We start from the raw sequence: 16,101 nt of genomic DNA on the forward strand, positions 1-16,101 counted from the left end.
ATCGTTTCATGTATCGAATAAAGTTTATTTATTCTTGTTTTGGGGTCTCCTCTTGTGCAGCAGGTACTTCACCATTCTCAGCAGCAGCAGCAGCCTTGGCTGCTAATGCAGCGGCTCTCTCTGCCTTCTTCTTTTCCTTCTTTTCCTTCTTTGGATTCACTTTTTCTACTGGCTTAGGTGCAGGATAAGCTAATTCTAATAACTTTTGTGATTCAGGATCCTCCCAAGCCTTGCGCACAGGGTCTAATAATTCGTTGATAGCAGCAATCACACCTGCCTTCAAATCTCCTGGGTGCACCTTCTTATCAGCAAAATCCTTTTCTAAAGCTTCGTAATTGTCAAAGACCATGTTGCCACCGTATTGTTCAGGACGAATAGCAGTGAATGTAGGCTTATTTCCATTCAATGACTTGAGGGGAAACCAAACGTTTTTGATGAATGCTAAAAGGCCGTTGTCGACAATATTACCTTCCTCACAAAATGCCTTTTTGATCTTCTTTTGTACATCTTTGGCGCTATCTAAGAAATCAATCTTGGAATCGGGATCGGAAGCAGACATTTTGGAACCGGTCAATCCAGGCACCATTGTATTCATCAAGTGAGCACGCTTCTTATAACCGAGTTGAGGTAAGTACTTTTCTGCCATTACGAAAATCTTTCGTTGATCAACACCACCAAATTGAGCATCAACCTTGAGGTGTTCTTCATCAAGAGCCTGCATACCTGGGTACAAGAGACCAGACAAGAGAGGAGAGGCTACTTGTTTGACAACTTCAGCACCTGCCTTTTTGGCATCATGCTCTGTAACCAAAGCAGAAAGTCTAAAGTTGTCCATGGTATATTCTTTGCTTAATTGGTAGCTGGAGCCAATGACGAACTTGAGTTTTTCAATAGGCACACCGAGTGATTTAAGAACGGTCTTGATCATATGCTCATAGTATTTGGCACGGTGCTGTACAAGTTCTAAAGGTGCTTTCATGTTGTCTAAAAAGGCGTGAATATCGGCTACAAGAATTGTCATCTAAAGTATGGTATCCTCATTAACTTCTTTTTCCTTATATATCCTTTCTTTGCTGTATTTTACCTCAACGCCAGCTGATAAAAAGTCTGCGATTTTAGTCATTGGCACAAAGTAACCAATATGAGGTCTGCCAGTGGGAGCAGTACCCCAGTACATTTTCAAGTCGCGCTCGGCAAGAATCTTTTTAATATCGTCAGCGCCAAGGACTTCTTGAAGGTTGCGGGTAATAAGTTCGTATTTTTGCTCGGGTGTAAGAGACATGGCTGGTTGGGATAAAGAGAAGAAGAGGGAAAAAAATTATGACTCACCTTGAAGTGTTCCTTTTTTGTGAAACACCGAGACAAAGCCAAGCCACAGAGGCTGCCTGCGGTCAAATCAAGAGAAGGGTGCTCTGAGCGTTCTTTTAGTTTCCGCGTGCACATGACAGGAGGTTGGTTTTGAAGCAGTTGACATTGTTATTGTCTTCTCATTCTTTGGCTCAATAAAAGAGCTTGAAGAAGCAAAGGATGAAGCCATCTGTAATCAAGAGTCGTTTATTTAGAGAAGGATAAATATAGGTCTCTGTCACGTACAACCTTAAAATGATGGTGATGTATTGAACTCTCTAGTCTAATTCTCATGCATATCATAATCTTTTTCTCTACCTCTTGTTCTTCTTGGTTCCTGCCTCTTCTACTGCCACAAAAGGCTAAGAATTAAAATTCCAAGCAACATTCTTCCTTGTCTCTATTTATGCTCCATTTGCTATTTCGTTTCTTTTTATTCTTACATTCCAACTTTTTACACCTATTATGAAGATCTCTGCTCTCATCCTCTTTGCTGTCGGTACCTTCTTGCTTAATTCAAACGTCGTTGAAGCTCAAAAAAAGAAATCCACCTGCTGGAACTCATGCTTTGCTCGTGAAACAGCATGTCCTGCAGGCTTTGAACCAAAGACACGAATGATTGGTCTTTGCTGGTCTTGCTGCAGACTCTAAATGGTCTCCAATTGAATACATATCAATAAATGAAATGCTCATTTTCGCTTTATACGCGCAACAAACATGTTTATAAAAACAGGCACGTACGACGTGTCAAATGAGAGCTGTATTAAGTCATGTGTCATGCTGATATTATTTGCTAAAGGCAAGCTTTTGGGTTCTGATGTAATATATCAAACCCCTTCACCAAAAAGTAATAAGGGAAACAATGTTAAGGGTATATGATGTAAATCAACGACAATAGACTCCATTTTAAAATTTAAAACCCAAAAACGGTATACAGTGGGTACACGGAACGCGCGTCTTGTGTGTGAATGTGCGTGAGTGTGGGTATGACAATAACTTAGATTAAATTAAGAAATATACATATCAAGTATCTCCAAATAGTTTTGGATATAAAATGATAAAGAAAGAAAAAAGAAGAGAAAAAAAAAAAGACAGCAGAAAGAGGAAGAGAAGGGGCAATCTGCATAAACAACATTAGCTATTACCTCACCCCGCTCACATGAACAAACGTGGCTTATTTTTGTATATAAATAGAGCATCATGCTATCTTTTTCTCACCTTTTTTCACTCGTAAAAAAAATGTCGTTCACACCTAATCGTTTTGCTGCACTTTTGGGAGAAGAAGAAGGAGAAGTTGATAAATTAGGCAACCTCAAACCTGCAGAAAAGAAAGATAAAGATCAACCACCCACTCGTCGCGAACAACGCAGAATTAATCAAAAGCGAGTTCCTGCTGGTAAGTCCATGTTTATACGCGTATGCATGGTTATTAACGAATTATAGTCTCACCTCCCTCAAGAAGAGAACAACGCGGTGGTCGTCCAAAAGATGTCGGACAACAACCTCTTGAAGAAAATACCAATCAGCCCAATATTGGTGCTATTAATAGTGAAAAGAGAGAAAAACAGGCTATCTGGAAAGAAGGCAGAAACAAGATATACGACCGCCACAGCCGTACTGGCATCTAGTAAGTTCTTTATATACATAAAGTATCTATACTCATTTCATTTAAAAGTGATAATGAAAAGAAAGTAACAATGGGTTGGGGTGAAGCTGGCACCTCCGAACTCCAAGGGTAAAAAAAAAAAAAAAAAAACATCATGATTACGAAGATTTTTATTGAAAAAATTTTAGTGCAAATGACGTATTAGATCCCAAGGACCCAGATGCTCCGGAGACTGGTAGATTTAATGCGGATGAAACGACTGAGGATCATACCAAGACATTAGATCAGTATCTTGAAGAACGAAAGTCATCTGGTCACTTTCCCACTCTCCCTGAACCACGTAAGCCTAACGAAGGCGTGGCTGACAGCGAATTGAAAGAAGCAGTTCCATATCGTAAAGAATCTGATAATTACTTTGTTGGCAAGGTAAAATAACAGCGGATGAATAAATTTTCTCTTGTTGTTTTCATATTTCTTCATGTGCTCAATTTCTTTTTCTTTTTGTTGTATAAAGGACGAAGCTGGTTCTAAAGCTAAAGGCAAAGCAAAGAAAGGTAAATCCTATCTGGAAATTGATCAGCCAAGTTACCGTCCATCTGGTGGTCGTAATGCTTCTGGTCGTCATAACCGCGGTACTCAGCGTGGAAAGCGTGGAGATCAAATCTCTGTCAACTTGTCTGATGATAGCGCATTCCCCATCTTGGGCGCTTAAAACTTGTTTTCCTCTTTTTTTCTTTTCATACTGCTTAAAATAAAAAGTGCTGATGTTAAAATGCATAATAAAGAGTTTGAGAATTTCATGGTCCGATACATGTTTTATTGTTTATGATAGCAAATAGAGAGGGGGGAATATACATAAAGATGTGAACAGTTCAATCTACTGTTGTTGCTTCTTTTCATCAGAAATAAATTCTTGACCTGCAACAAAGATAGGTTGTTCTTTGGAGATTTGGGCAGCGGGATAAGGTGCAACGATGACACGTTCTTCAATAGTATCCATGCTTGTCTCTTGTTGGACACGATGAGTGTAAGAATGAATAGCGAAGGCAAAATGAAGCTAAGATTATGTTTAATATTGGTTTATGGCCTTAGTATTAACTCACCTTCAGGAGCATATTAATAGCCATAGCTAATGTAACAATCCATGCGCTTGAAATATAAATAGATTCACATGTATTCATGTCTAATTCATCATCCTTGACTTCACTCACAATTTCCTTGCAAATTTCACGATCAAGACTGAAGAGTAAGACGGCACTGGCTACCGAAAAGAAAGTATGTAACACAAGGTCTGCCCAATAATAAATGGAGAAGAATTTAAGATGTTTAACGTTATTCTATAAATAAAAATATAAATAAGTACTGCGCACACACATTCATTTATCATTGACCCTTATTTACTTTAATAACACCAATAGCACCTGCTAAACAAGCAAATCCAGAGAGATAGGAGTAAGCAGTCAAACCAAAGACTGCACCCATATCAGTATCTTCGAATTCATCCGATAATGCAGTCAAGGTTAAAGCACCATAAAGATGACTAATGGTGCCCAAGACGGCTAATAATAAAGTTGCAGTTCTATCTGGATATAAGTATTGTCATTCTTTTCATTATTGTGTGTGTATTTACTTGAGATTGATACAGAAACAACAGTGACTAAGCATTTCTTGGTTAAAAATAAGACAAGAAAAAAAAGAGAAAACAAAAAGGGAATAAGAAAATCATCTTTATGGTGATATATTTAATTTCCGACGTTTATTAACCAATCATTTCTCTCTTTCTGTCTTAGGCCATAAATTGTGGACTTATAGGCAGTATTGGACTATTGTTTATCTTTTGGCCACTTGCACCCGATTTCATCTCTTGCTGTGTTTGCTTTGAGAGTTTTGACTTGACTGGCTTTGGTCTGTGAGTATCTACAGCGTCAATATCAACCTTGTATCGCTTCTCTTCGCATCCGTACGCCTTGGGAGACAATTCGATCACAGTATGAAGAGGTATTTTGATATAGGGCAAATCTTCATGCTTATAGTTCATAAAGTAAGCATAGATACACCTTAGAATAGCTTGATGACCAATGATCAATATGTCTCTTTGTCTCTCGAGATCCATGATGACAGGCTCTAGTCTAAGGACGACATCCCTATAAGACTCACCTCCTCTGTAACGGTAATTGAACTTGTCATCATCACGACAAGCATAATCTTCAGGATACTTCTCTTCAATTTCCTCATAGGTCATTCCATCACACACACCAGCATCCAGTTCATCCAATGCCTTCCTACTCAGCTTGGGATAGTTCAGACCCTGACTGGTCTGGATTGTTCTTTTTAAAGTCGAGGTCCAGACGACGAGCTGTTTGTCACCCAGATGAGTCTTGATGAGCTCGGGTAGTTTTTTAGCGTAAAGTAATCCTCTTGGGGAAAGTTCAGAGTCACCACCGATTTTACCTTGAAGATTAAACATGGATTCACCGTGTCTGGACATGTATATCTTTCTTGGTTGGGTATGAAGGTTCATAAGATAATATACAATCCTTGACTCGAGGTAACCACGAATCATATTGATGATGACCTGGGATCCGGCATTTATCATTTTGATATAAGTCAGGTCCTGCTCCTGGATAGTTTCATACTGCAGCTTGTAGTGGTTAATGCGTGAGATAAAATCTGAGGCGGCTTCTTCTGGGTTCATGTTGGCATAGTCGGGGGAACTCAGCTTGACTTGTTTGATATTATCCATAATGATAGCTTCATCTTCACAAAATGATTCAATAAAGAGAACCTGAATGTTTTCCTTTGACAGCACTTCAAGAATATGTCTTCTCCTTTGTTTCGTGCTATTAGTTGCGTCATAGATGGCCACGATACCATCCTCTTGATTAAACCATCGAATCATGTCTGCAATAGCTGCATTTGCAGATTCCTTTCTTTGATATAATCCAGAAGTGTTGCTAGGGTCAAAAAATAAATGATCTTGCTTTGCCCCGAATAGTTTTCGACGATAGTTACCAACATTGAACACTTTGGTATGGATACCTAACCATTGTAGGTATCGACATACTAATGAACGAATTAATCCATGTTCCCATATTTATATTGTATCATGGTTACCCTTTTGTGATATGTAGGTTTTACCTCTTCCAGGTAAGCCTACCATCTTGATGATATAATGATTTAACGCTTTTGTTTTTTTATTAAAGTATATAATTGTGTTTTACCACGCATGCTAAACGTAGATCTATTTTTATAATTAGTTATCATGACTACACTAATAATTCATTGATGCTTTTTTTACTTGAAGTTGTGTGTTGATTCATTATATGTGTATGTTTTTTTTTTAAAGAGCAAAGGAGGGGAAAGAAAAGAGAATAAAAAGCCAATTTAATTTAAATATGAAAAATTCATCGGCTGACAAAGCAGTTATTACACAAGCCTAACTTCTCTTTATCGTGTCCTTTTTTTTGTATATTTTTGGATTCGCTTATTATGCAGAAGCTAGAAAAAAACAGCTCATTTTTTTAATGCTGTTTTTTTTCTGCTATTTTTCAAATCATCTTGACTTCATTCACAACTTTAAAATGTGGGGTTAAACACATGCTTTTGTCGGAATTATCCGTAAACATCCGATATACTCCTATTCTTTTCTAAAAAGTGCCCTTCATCACTCCTTCAGGGTTGGGTTCCTTCCCAATATATGCTCTATTGGTCTAATTTTGTCAATGTGACCGTTTACTGGCCTAGGATGTGTAGTCTAGACAAAGGGAATGACAAAGACTCTCATAGACTTTGTCAGCTTAAGTCAGCTTATGACGCTTTTTTCCAATTCATCGCATGATGCAGGGAATTTTCACCATTTTTATCTCTATGATAAAATAGTAGTTCATTTTCATGTTATGTGTTGGAAAGTCTTGTCTAAAAAACACGCACGCTAGAAATCATGCTTTTTTTTTTTTTTCCATTTGCAAACATTATCAAATTTCATGCACGTCGTTCACTCGAAAAAAGAGTTCTTCTTGTATAAAAACGTGTCTTTTGAAAAAAAAAAAGCTCCAATATGCGTGAATCCTATTCGGTGTATTGCAACTGACGCAGTTTTTTTTTTGTTTTTTTAAAAAAAAAAGAGAGAAAGAGTTAAAAATGTGATACTTGTCGAGTTGGTAGTCATGGTAGCAATCCTGTTACTTTTAAATTACGAGTCACTAAAACTTTTTTATTTCTTTCGAGTATCAAATATGAGCAGCCTAAAGAGAAGAGCACCTATAGACGAACAAGAAGATGAAAAACCACTGAAGAGATCACATAAGCAAACAGAAGAAGAAGAAGAACAAGATTCAGACGATGGTCTTCAAGTAAGTAGTCTTTGTGTGTGTGAAGCACCTTTATTCATTGTATTGTTTAGGAAGTAGTCGATGTCGATTTTGACTTTTATAATCCAGACGAAATAGACTTTCACGCCTTAAAGAAGCTGCTTACTCAACTCTTTTCTTCTGATGCTGAGCTCATCAATCTGAGTGACCTTGCTGACATCTTGATTGAAGAAAATCACGTTGGAACAACAGTCAAAGTAGACGATCAAAAATCAGATCCATACGCTATTCTTAGTGTCATCAACCTTCAACAGCAAAAGGTATACATGTGTATACTATAGAATCAATGCTGACACACGTATAAAACAGGACAAAGAAGGCATTCAACAGCTATGCAGTTACTTACTCAACAAGTGTCCAAAGAAGAACGAACCCTTACATCAGGCAGTGAGCGAGATACTGAATCATAAACAGGTCGGTTGGGTTGTGTCTGAAAGATTCATCAATATGCCAGTAGAAATCATGCCTCCTATGTATGCTATGCTTCAAGAAGAGACAAAAAAGGCAGTACAACAGAATGAGCCCTATTCATTTGAATGGTACATGTTTATTTCAAAAACCTATAGAGAAGTTGCTTCTTCCATAGATGACGAAGAAGAAGGAGAAGGAGAAAAGGCTGGCAGCAGTAAAAAGCCAGTCAATAACGAAACCTTTTATTTCCAATCTGAAGATGAGATCATTGCTAATTATGCAGAGTATCAGTTCGATTATACATTTACAAACAGTGAAAAGGAACAGGCTGCAGATTCTAGACGAGCATTCTCTGACTTTGGCATTCAACCCGCTCGCAGGCTATTGTTTGTACATCAATCCAAGTTTGATGATCTGGTAGCCGAAATATCAAAGACGTGCTCCTCAACAGTACCTCAATAAATGTACATACAATAAAGTTTATTTGATATATTATCTTGACAGTGTTGATGTCCAAGTCCACACCTTGACTGTATGATCATAACCTGCGCTTACAAGCCCCACTTCTGGATTGAGCACAAGGGACCGAATCATTGCCTTATGTCCAAGCAGGGTATCTACAACTCTACCCGATTTTGTCTCTATGACCAGAATCGAATGATCATCTCCTCCCGACGCATAAAAGTATAAGCCAGAGGGATGCCACACGTGACGTTTGACCATGAACTGGTTATCTGTGCCTTGAATATAGTAGTTTTGCAGTTGCGTTGACTCACCCAGGGCAAACAAGATCGTTCTTCCGCTCACATGATCCGTCGTACACAGCACGTACTGACCATCAGCCGACACAGAGAGGTGTACAGGCGAGAACGAGACCCAGTCATCGCCCATGGTATTCATGTTGACCCGGCGCTGGTGCATCTCGGGTAACTGGATATAATGTAAATAATTATCATCCCGCACTCCCACAATCAACAAACTGTCACTTGCAAAACAGATTGTCTCGACGTTACCCACGAATGGACCCAGCTGTCTCTCAAGCACATACTTGGGTAGCCCCTCATCATTGACTTGTCTGTAGACGCACACCGTTCGGTCATAGGAGCCTGTTGCTATGTACTGCCCTTGGCCAGGCGAGAATAATCCACGCACGACATACTTTTTATGATCTTTAAACACTTGGTGCACGCCTGATGTTTCAACCGCCTGTCCAAACTCAGGTTCAAAGTACGTATCAACAAGCACACTGGTGCCGTCCATGGATGTAGTGAGCATCAACTGAGGATATCTCGGATGAAAGTCGATGCTCAGAACGGGCGCCTGGTGGTGTCGGTAGGTCCGTGGTGATAGTTCGTGATGGCTCAGGAACGAGCTGATCTTGACCGTCTTGTCAATTGAACTGGTTGCAAGAGCTTGGGTCTGAGGTTCGATCGCAACAGCTAAAATGTTGGAGTAGTGAATGTCATCATAGCTTCTGGCTAACATATTAAAGTAATGTTCATCTCCATCAGCTAATTCGTTTGTTCTAAACTATAATAAGCAAAAGAGGGATTTTGCATTCACAAGTTTACCTTTTGATTTGTAATTGTGACATTTGACGTGCCAACTGTTCAGTGTTTACAGCGTCATCTTGTTCTGCTAAATCCAACAGCCTTCTAGCTTCTCTCTTAAACGCTTCTGCTGATTCCATATAGCCATGATCGACTAGAAACTTTAATACTGACGCGTGAAGCTGGACGGAATGAGACATTTAATAAAAGAAGAAAAAAAGGGAAATGCTTTTATTTACTCAGATATTACACATGAAAAAAAAATTTAATGCATTTTATATTCACACTTGTCTTGAATAGTACCATGTTGACCGTCTAATTTGAAGTCAATGATGATATCAAGATCTCTAGGGTTTGTTTGATTAGGTGCACAGCTCACTTCACCTTCGATACTCTCGCCTTCCTTCAAGGTCAATGTCTCGGGTGTGTAAAAGACGGTTTGCTTCCAATGTGTGTATTTGGCATGTGGACCTGTAGAAAAGTTCACGGGCTTGTGGCAGTGAGTGAATCCGATATCGAACCAGGCAAGGAAGGCATGAGCGTAGTCATCACGTGTGGCTGTAATCTTGAAGGGTGCCTTGAATGTCAAATCGGCTTTGGTGACTGTGGCAATGTCGATCTCTTTGAACGGACAGGCTGTGGAGATCACGTTGCGGGCATCAACCACGTCCACAAGAGGTTCCTTTAAGGCAAGATTTTTGATAGAGGAGTAGTCAAAGCCATAAACGTTGTCCCAATAATGAATCTTTTCTTCCTTATAGTCACCATCTTCAATGGCTGCAATGTACATGGTGGCTTTATCAGGGAAGATCATTCCTCCGGGTGCCTATGTTTTTGATATAAGCCTCATGATATATAAAATTTTATACGACTTACCAAATACTTGTCTCTAGCAACAAGAACAGTGTCAAGCATAGACTCGTATAATAAAAAGTATCCCATCCATTCAGAAATAATAATGTCTACCTTATCAACAGGCAAAACAACTTCCTCCATTTTACCTTGGATAAGTGTAACCTTGTCATCTAAATGATTGTCTTTCACAATCACACGAGCTTGATGAATGATATTGGACATGTCGATCTGAAATATAAAGATCAATACGCATCTTTATATAATTATAATGTCCTTACACCGTAAACATGCTTAGCTCCAGCCTTGGCAGCAAACATAGAAAGGATACCAGTGCCACAGCCAACATCAAGAACAATCTTATCTTTGAACAGATGCTTGTTGTTGTAGATTGAATTACGATAAGCTAATGTACGGACTTCATCCTTTAACATTTCCTCGTGAATACCTTTCTAGGATATTAATAAAATAAAATCTATTTGTTTCTTTTACGTTACCAAAGTGAGCATATGAATCAAAATAATAATCCTTGCTTGTCATAGTATCGACATTGTGGGAAGGTGTAGATGCAGCCATTGTTGATCAATCTACTTTTAAAAGAAGGAAAAAAAAAAAGGAAAGGGGGAAAATTTTGATACATGTTTTTAAAAAATACAGTCACCCGAAACTGATTTCCGGACAAAGTATTGAAATAAATTTTTGAAATACAGTGCCACCAGTGCCAAATCAAAATGTGGTAAATGCACTCAGAGCCACGCTTTATTTTTCATATATAATAAACCAATAGAATCCCTTTCTTCCTTATATCTTTCAGTGCTAGCTATGATGTATAAATTTTTTTAATGGAAGGTTATAGTGCAAATAAAAATGAAATTAAAATAAGTTCTTGAGCTGTGTGAACCAGGATGACTTTGTTGGGTGAGCATTTACTACATTTTCTACCTTCACTTCGGCAACGTTTTGATTATTGGTCGTTCCTATAATAACCTCAGTTGCCTCTACTCCGGTCTCCAATGTGGTGAGGTTTTCCGCTGTAAAAATTGAATTTGTAACGGGAGCCCAGAGAAGCTCTGGTTGATGGTTTGTAGTAGAGACGTTCAAATGTCTGCGTGCTACGGCTCCAGTTGGCATGTTTTTTGACTTCTTCAATCGTATGTCCTTGCTCAATGGTCTTGGTGCTTGATGCTGATCTTATAGAATGTGATCCGTACAGTGCAGTATTTACACCCGCGTTATGCATGACTTCTTTCACCCAGTTAACTACCGATGCGCTTCTTGCCGAGCAGACCTTGCTTGAATCCTCGATGTATCCCAAAAAGAGTCTGTGGTCGGTAGATGATTTTGTACGCAACTGCAGAGTGCACTGTATGAATACATTGAGAGTGATGGCCGGGTAAATGGCTACATCTTGTGCGATATCTATGGTACAGGACTTGAATTGTGTTTCTTTAAGTTGGCGAAAATGAATGACTGCACCCAAAAACATTCCTTTGTCATCACAGTGTAGTGGTACATCTCTATATTAAATATTACCTACATCAGATTGTGGTCGTGCTATTGTTGCAATACAAAGTAGAATAATAGTCTTTTGTTGTTAGTGCTTCAACAAAATAGCTTCCTTGTCGAAATAATTGCTGCATATATATTGAACTACGATATCAATATTCCATATTCTTAACTTGTATTCTGCTTGGATACATTGATTGACTCGGCGACAGTCCAAAATCGGGTGTTTCTTGGCTGCTTCTAGTGATGTAAAAAACTTTGACAGGAAAGAACTTCTCCACTGCTGAATCGACGGCTACTTGTTCTTCGGTTTTAAATGTCATTTCTTTGTGTCGTCATGGAATTGGTTTGGAAGACCATTGAGTCCGATAACCTTTGGATATGACGGACACCCACCATGGGCGATTCATCATCTCTCTCCACTTGTGCGTAAACTTTTATAGACGACCTCCAGGAAATGAGCTATCTGGCAGAACTGTGTAATGTTGTTGAAGAATGGATGGTGAGATCGTTAGGGGACTCGTAGTGACCACTGAGTCTTGTATCAATAACGACGGGGAGTTCCTCGCTGCTGGTGGCTTGTGATGGAGTTGTTGGTAGATTCCGTATTGGTGGTGCTTCGGTTCCTGCCCCTCCCAAAAAATTTTTTTGAGGTGAATTGTGAACGTCCTCTTGAGAAGTTAGAGAGATTGCTTCGTTAGAAGCCTCGTTCTCGATAATCACGTCCTCTGTTGGCAGCGGCACGTAAGACATGCTGTTCGAAACTTGCTTAGTTAATCTTCTCGATAATCTCGGAAGAGAATGTCATTTGTTTGCGACTGTCTTCTTCGTCGTCGTCTTCCAGGTACTGGTCATTTTCGGGAAGGCTGAGTGATTTTGTCGTAAGTTCTCTTGCTTCTTTGTCAATGTGTCTTGCACTGACAAAGCTGTAGATGGAGAAGTGCCCCGTTTCCTTCATGATCTAATCAATGCAGCCTGATCTCCTCCATAGTTTTTGACGTATTGGAGATCTTCAAAGGTTTCAGTAGCTGCTCTGGCTGCGAGTCCAAGTCTATCAGCATCCTTATATTTTTGGGAAATGGTTGAATGGGCATCCACTTTGTATCTCTTGAGGTAATTAAACAAGCTTTTGTTGGTGACTTCTGATCTTGCCCAGGACCCACCATCATAGAAAGGAATATCCCGTGCGTATCGTTTGATCGTGATCTGCATGTCAGCCGAGGGAGTTTCTTCCATTTCGAATAGGATGCTGGAAGGGAGTTCATTGTTATCGTCTCGTCTTCGTTCTGCTTCTTCTGCTCTGATCTTCGAAGCAAATTCACTGAGGAGCAACACTAATTGTTCGCTGGTAAGCGAAATAGCTTGTTGATCTTATGCCACGTTTTCATTAATGTTTGTGATATGCTCCATAACTAGCTCCTCGAATCCGCGGCTTAGAAAGCTATAAAGAGATATAGAATATAGAAAACTTTGAGTTTTATTGTTATTAATTTAAACTATGAATAAAAAAGCGCGGCTCAGAGAGCATAGTACCACATCTGAAGTCAAAATGGAGGCAACAAACACTATAATATGGTGTGTAAGTTCAAGACTAGTTGATACTTGTATACATAAGCTTGGGACCTTAAACTGTGTGAAAAGAAAGGTTGAAGTGTTTATTTTAATACACTTTGTTTACAAATTATTCGCACACAGATAAAAGAAATGATAATTTCAGACAACAAAATAATAATAAAAGAGAGCCCATCAGGAGCAGAAGAGCGAATAAAGAAATGATTAGTAAATCAGTTCTTAAATTAATATTAAATACTTACATTATAAAGAAGAAGATTTATAATAGAAAAAGAGAAACAAGAAAAGTGAGTAAACTTATAAATAAATTATTAACCTCATCCCAAGTGCATCATGGGTAGAGCCAGTTATCGCTGCTCCGGAAAGAGCAAAAAAAAAAAAAAAAAAAGAGCAAGGAAGAGAGGAGCCAAAGGAGCGGAAGGGGTTGAATGACTGTCTGGGACCAAAGTTTAGTAAGAACCAAACTACCCCCAGCCAATACCGGATTAGTTTCGATGGGTAATCCATAATACTACGGGTCAATTTCTTACAAGAGTAAAGAATACGACATACCTTAGGGCTAGTTGGGGAATAGCTGGTATTACTTTTTGGTCCAAAGAAGAAAAGAAGAGAAGAAGAAGTTAAGATCAGACTATTTGAACAAGGTCTTTAACAACGTTTTCAGTTACGCGTTATTCATAAGTGTTGACCACATTTATCATATATATCAAAAATATTAAGTTCATTTTATGTATTATTACATGTTGTCTTTTTAATAATAAAAGATTGATAAATAAAGTGTAATTGTTATTGATCTTGTAATGTGTGCGAATAATTTATGAAAAAAGTGTATAAAACAGATTCAGATGACTACTCCAAGATATGGACGAAGATCGCTCGTTGCGCTATCACTCCACTCCTTTTTCGCAAGATACCTGCCCAATTTTACTGGATGACGTCAAAGATGCTCTTAGACAGCTTGACGTGTTTGAGATAATCATTATAATAACTCGAGTATAACCTTACAGTAGAGCATACATTCTATTTCGCATTCCTCTATCGCATCTGATAAGAATAGCTTATAACAATAATAACTATAGTAGCATTGGCTACATTTATTATACTGACAATATAAATACTCCCTATAAAACTTTCACTCAAACCTAATTTAATAATATTCAGCTCTTCTTTTTATCATGCTAAAACTTCAAGAAGAACGCAAGAAAAAGCTTGTAGAGTATCGTTTCTCCACCCCTCCATCGGAAACACTAGAAACAATCGTAAATCCCAGCATATTAAAGTTAACAGAAGAAAACGATAAAAACTGGGATGTATCTTCTTGATCCCTTCTTCACTTCAAATGAACAGCATAAGTTAGAAATGCATAATTGAATTTTTTTTATTGTAAAATTAAAATCTAACAGTGATCCAAGGATTAAAAGTGCGAATTATTAGTGTTTTTGTTGAAAAGCTTTTATTGAAATAAACTATTCACTGTATATTAATTCTAACGACGAGGTCCACCGCCTGTTCTGACTTCAGGGAATTTTAAAGGGACAATCAACTGAGCCTTCTTTGCTGATTTTGTACCAAGTTCACGACATTCTTCTGTGCTTGCTTTATCTATCTTACATCCTAGTGTCTTAAATAGTGATGTTATCTTGATAGGCTTGAGTAAAAGATCTTTGCCTAATTGATCAATCACCACGCTATATCCAGAGACAGAGAGGATGAGTGTAAACATGTATAAGAGAAGTTTATCTGCCATAACAGGTGTACGTCTATGAGTATAGAATAAATTAGCGAGTTATGTGTGGGTATGATATAACTTACGTATTGGATTCTGTGTATCTTTCAGCAAGTCCATCTAATATTATACTCGAAGGATTCTTTAGTGCTGTCTCTACCTTTCTACGATCTTTCAAGTCTGATGCACGCACACGGACGTAATATGCCATGAGAATATTGATATACATCAACGTGCGAACACGCTTACGATCCTTCTTTCCTGAAGCTGCAATGATGGCCATCAGACGATCATTGATGAATTTAGAGTCGCGATAAGCCAGATGAGACTTGACGCCTTCTAATGATGTTTCCTTTAATAGTTCCTTGGGGTTGATCGAGTTAAGCTCTTCATCTGTCACAATCGATGACAGATCATAAGCTTCCTCAGGTGACTCAGCTTCGATGTTGTGTTTGGGAACAGGTAATGCCGTTTCCATTGATTTTTTAAGTTCGTCCTTCTTGGGTATGTTGGCTGTTGATTTACCAATCTCTGAATGCAAATTATCCATGTCGTCTGCCAACTGCTCACCCGTAACCAAATTACGTTCATCGCTATTCAGCTGTTTCTTGGCCTTGACTGTACCGAAAGCCAAACCGAGAGCTGCACGGGCTGCCATACCACGGGTTGCGCTTCCTTGTACGTTTGATTCTGTTTGTAAGGCTTTTACGGTTCGGTTCATTCTCATGATGGGTGCATTCGTAATACTAAGTGTATTCTCTTTCTTGGAATAAACACCAACAAGATACTTGCAGTGAGTGTCAATAGCATCTCGTCCGAAATTGGAGCCAGTGTATATCACTTTTTCTGTTTCACCGGAAATGACTCGTTGTTCAGCTTTTTTGCCTTCTTCTTCACGTCTGTGAGGTGTATAAATCAAGTCAGAGGAAGGTTTTGTACCAGGAAAGGCCACTAGAAGAAGAGGGGACCATTAGTTCTTTTTATTCAAAATGACATATAAGTAGAAAAAGGTTACCCAAGTAAGGTGGTTCTACATCAGTTTGCTTTTCAGCAACTACGATTTTAACATGACGTGAAGATTGTTCGTCAGAATGCTTTCTCTTTCCCATTTTTTAATCTAATCTCTAATAAAGGTTTCCCTTTCCCTGTATTCAATTTTAA

General features: G+C 38.6%; 9 protein-coding genes across 9 annotated transcripts; 2 read left to right on the top strand and 7 right to left on the bottom strand.

Annotated features, from left to right (window-relative positions):
• Positions 1 to 28: 28 nt before the first annotated feature.
• Positions 29 to 1,282, bottom strand: RHIMIDRAFT_244206 (tyrosyl-tRNA synthetase; the record flags this gene model as incomplete). Its single annotated transcript, XM_023610037.1, has 2 exons — positions 29 to 1,021; positions 1,085 to 1,282. The coding sequence occupies 2 exons, from the start codon at positions 1,280 to 1,282 to the stop codon at positions 29 to 31; spliced, it is 1,191 nt and encodes a 396-aa protein (XP_023465444.1).
• A 1,290-nt stretch (positions 1,283 to 2,572) lies between these two features.
• RHIMIDRAFT_313940 (uncharacterized protein) lies at positions 2,573 to 3,665 on the top strand (the record flags this gene model as incomplete). Its single annotated transcript, XM_023614905.1, has 5 exons — positions 2,573 to 2,743; positions 2,791 to 2,974; positions 3,023 to 3,082; positions 3,142 to 3,379; positions 3,468 to 3,665. Exons 1-5 carry the CDS (start codon positions 2,587 to 2,589, stop codon positions 3,663 to 3,665), a joined length of 837 nt encoding a protein of 278 aa, XP_023465445.1. The 5' UTR covers positions 2,573 to 2,586.
• A 165-nt stretch (positions 3,666 to 3,830) lies between these two features.
• Positions 3,831 to 4,618, bottom strand: RHIMIDRAFT_238405 (uncharacterized protein; the record flags this gene model as incomplete). The annotated part of the gene is made up of 4 exons (XM_023608954.1): positions 3,831 to 4,010; positions 4,057 to 4,290; positions 4,355 to 4,532; positions 4,584 to 4,618. The coding sequence occupies 4 exons, from the start codon at positions 4,616 to 4,618 to the stop codon at positions 3,831 to 3,833; spliced, it is 627 nt and encodes a 208-aa protein (XP_023465446.1).
• A 121-nt stretch (positions 4,619 to 4,739) lies between these two features.
• Positions 4,740 to 6,113, bottom strand: RHIMIDRAFT_238406 (fructose-2,6-bisphosphatase; the record flags this gene model as incomplete). The annotated part of the gene is made up of 2 exons (XM_023608955.1): positions 4,740 to 6,016; positions 6,068 to 6,113. The coding sequence occupies 2 exons, from the start codon at positions 6,111 to 6,113 to the stop codon at positions 4,740 to 4,742; spliced, it is 1,323 nt and encodes a 440-aa protein (XP_023465447.1).
• A 1,075-nt stretch (positions 6,114 to 7,188) lies between these two features.
• RHIMIDRAFT_238407 (uncharacterized protein) lies at positions 7,189 to 8,196 on the top strand (the record flags this gene model as incomplete). The annotated part of the gene is made up of 3 exons (XM_023608956.1): positions 7,189 to 7,305; positions 7,356 to 7,583; positions 7,633 to 8,196. The coding sequence occupies 3 exons, from the start codon at positions 7,189 to 7,191 to the stop codon at positions 8,194 to 8,196; spliced, it is 909 nt and encodes a 302-aa protein (XP_023465448.1).
• A 30-nt stretch (positions 8,197 to 8,226) lies between these two features.
• On the bottom strand, positions 8,227 to 9,424 carry RHIMIDRAFT_244211 (WD40 repeat-like protein; the record flags this gene model as incomplete). The annotated part of the gene is made up of 2 exons (XM_023610038.1): positions 8,227 to 9,259; positions 9,306 to 9,424. The coding sequence occupies 2 exons, from the start codon at positions 9,422 to 9,424 to the stop codon at positions 8,227 to 8,229; spliced, it is 1,152 nt and encodes a 383-aa protein (XP_023465449.1).
• Positions 9,425 to 9,549: 125 nt separating this feature from the next.
• On the bottom strand, positions 9,550 to 10,712 carry RHIMIDRAFT_203595 (S-adenosyl-L-methionine-dependent methyltransferase; the record flags this gene model as incomplete). The annotated part of the gene is made up of 4 exons (XM_023606699.1): positions 9,550 to 10,110; positions 10,161 to 10,367; positions 10,418 to 10,584; positions 10,634 to 10,712. The coding sequence occupies 4 exons, from the start codon at positions 10,710 to 10,712 to the stop codon at positions 9,550 to 9,552; spliced, it is 1,014 nt and encodes a 337-aa protein (XP_023465450.1).
• A 1,073-nt stretch (positions 10,713 to 11,785) lies between these two features.
• RHIMIDRAFT_256082 (uncharacterized protein) lies at positions 11,786 to 12,513 on the bottom strand. The gene has a single exon (XM_023611211.1). It carries the CDS (start codon positions 12,393 to 12,395, stop codon positions 12,105 to 12,107), a length of 291 nt encoding a protein of 96 aa, XP_023465451.1. The 5' UTR covers positions 12,396 to 12,513; the 3' UTR covers positions 11,786 to 12,104.
• Positions 12,514 to 14,583: 2,070 nt separating this feature from the next.
• RHIMIDRAFT_292634 (RNA polymerase I associated factor, A49-like protein) lies at positions 14,584 to 16,083 on the bottom strand. The gene is made up of 3 exons (XM_023613912.1): positions 15,956 to 16,083; positions 15,027 to 15,891; positions 14,584 to 14,974 (listed from the first exon to the last, which is right to left on the bottom strand). Exons 1-3 carry the CDS (start codon positions 16,047 to 16,049, stop codon positions 14,701 to 14,703), a joined length of 1,233 nt encoding a protein of 410 aa, XP_023465452.1. The 5' UTR covers positions 16,050 to 16,083; the 3' UTR covers positions 14,584 to 14,700.
• Between the last annotated feature and the right edge of the window lie 18 nt (positions 16,084 to 16,101).

The sequence above is a fragment of the Rhizopus microsporus genome (assembly GCF_002708625.1).
Source record: "Rhizopus microsporus ATCC 52813 unplaced genomic scaffold scaffold_10, whole genome shotgun sequence".
Classification (NCBI taxonomy): Eukaryota; Fungi; Mucoromycota; class Mucoromycetes; order Mucorales; family Rhizopodaceae; genus Rhizopus; species Rhizopus microsporus.

Bases quoted from the DNA above. Each gene is read 5' to 3' on its own strand.
- RHIMIDRAFT_256082 (XM_023611211.1), bottom strand. From the start codon at position 12,395: ATGTCTTACGTGCCGCTGCCAACAGAGGACGTGATTATCGAGAACGAG.
- RHIMIDRAFT_292634 (XM_023613912.1), bottom strand. From the start codon at position 16,049: ATGGGAAAGAGAAAGCATTCTGACGAACAATCTTCACGTCATGTTAAA. The intron at 15,892-15,955 runs GTAACCTTTTTC...CTCTTCTTCTAG, and splicing joins TGTAGAACCACCTTACTTGG to TGGCCTTTCCTGGTACAAAA. The intron at 14,975-15,026 runs GTAAGTTATATC...CTATACTCATAG, and splicing joins AGATACACAGAATCCAATAC to ACGTACACCTGTTATGGCAG.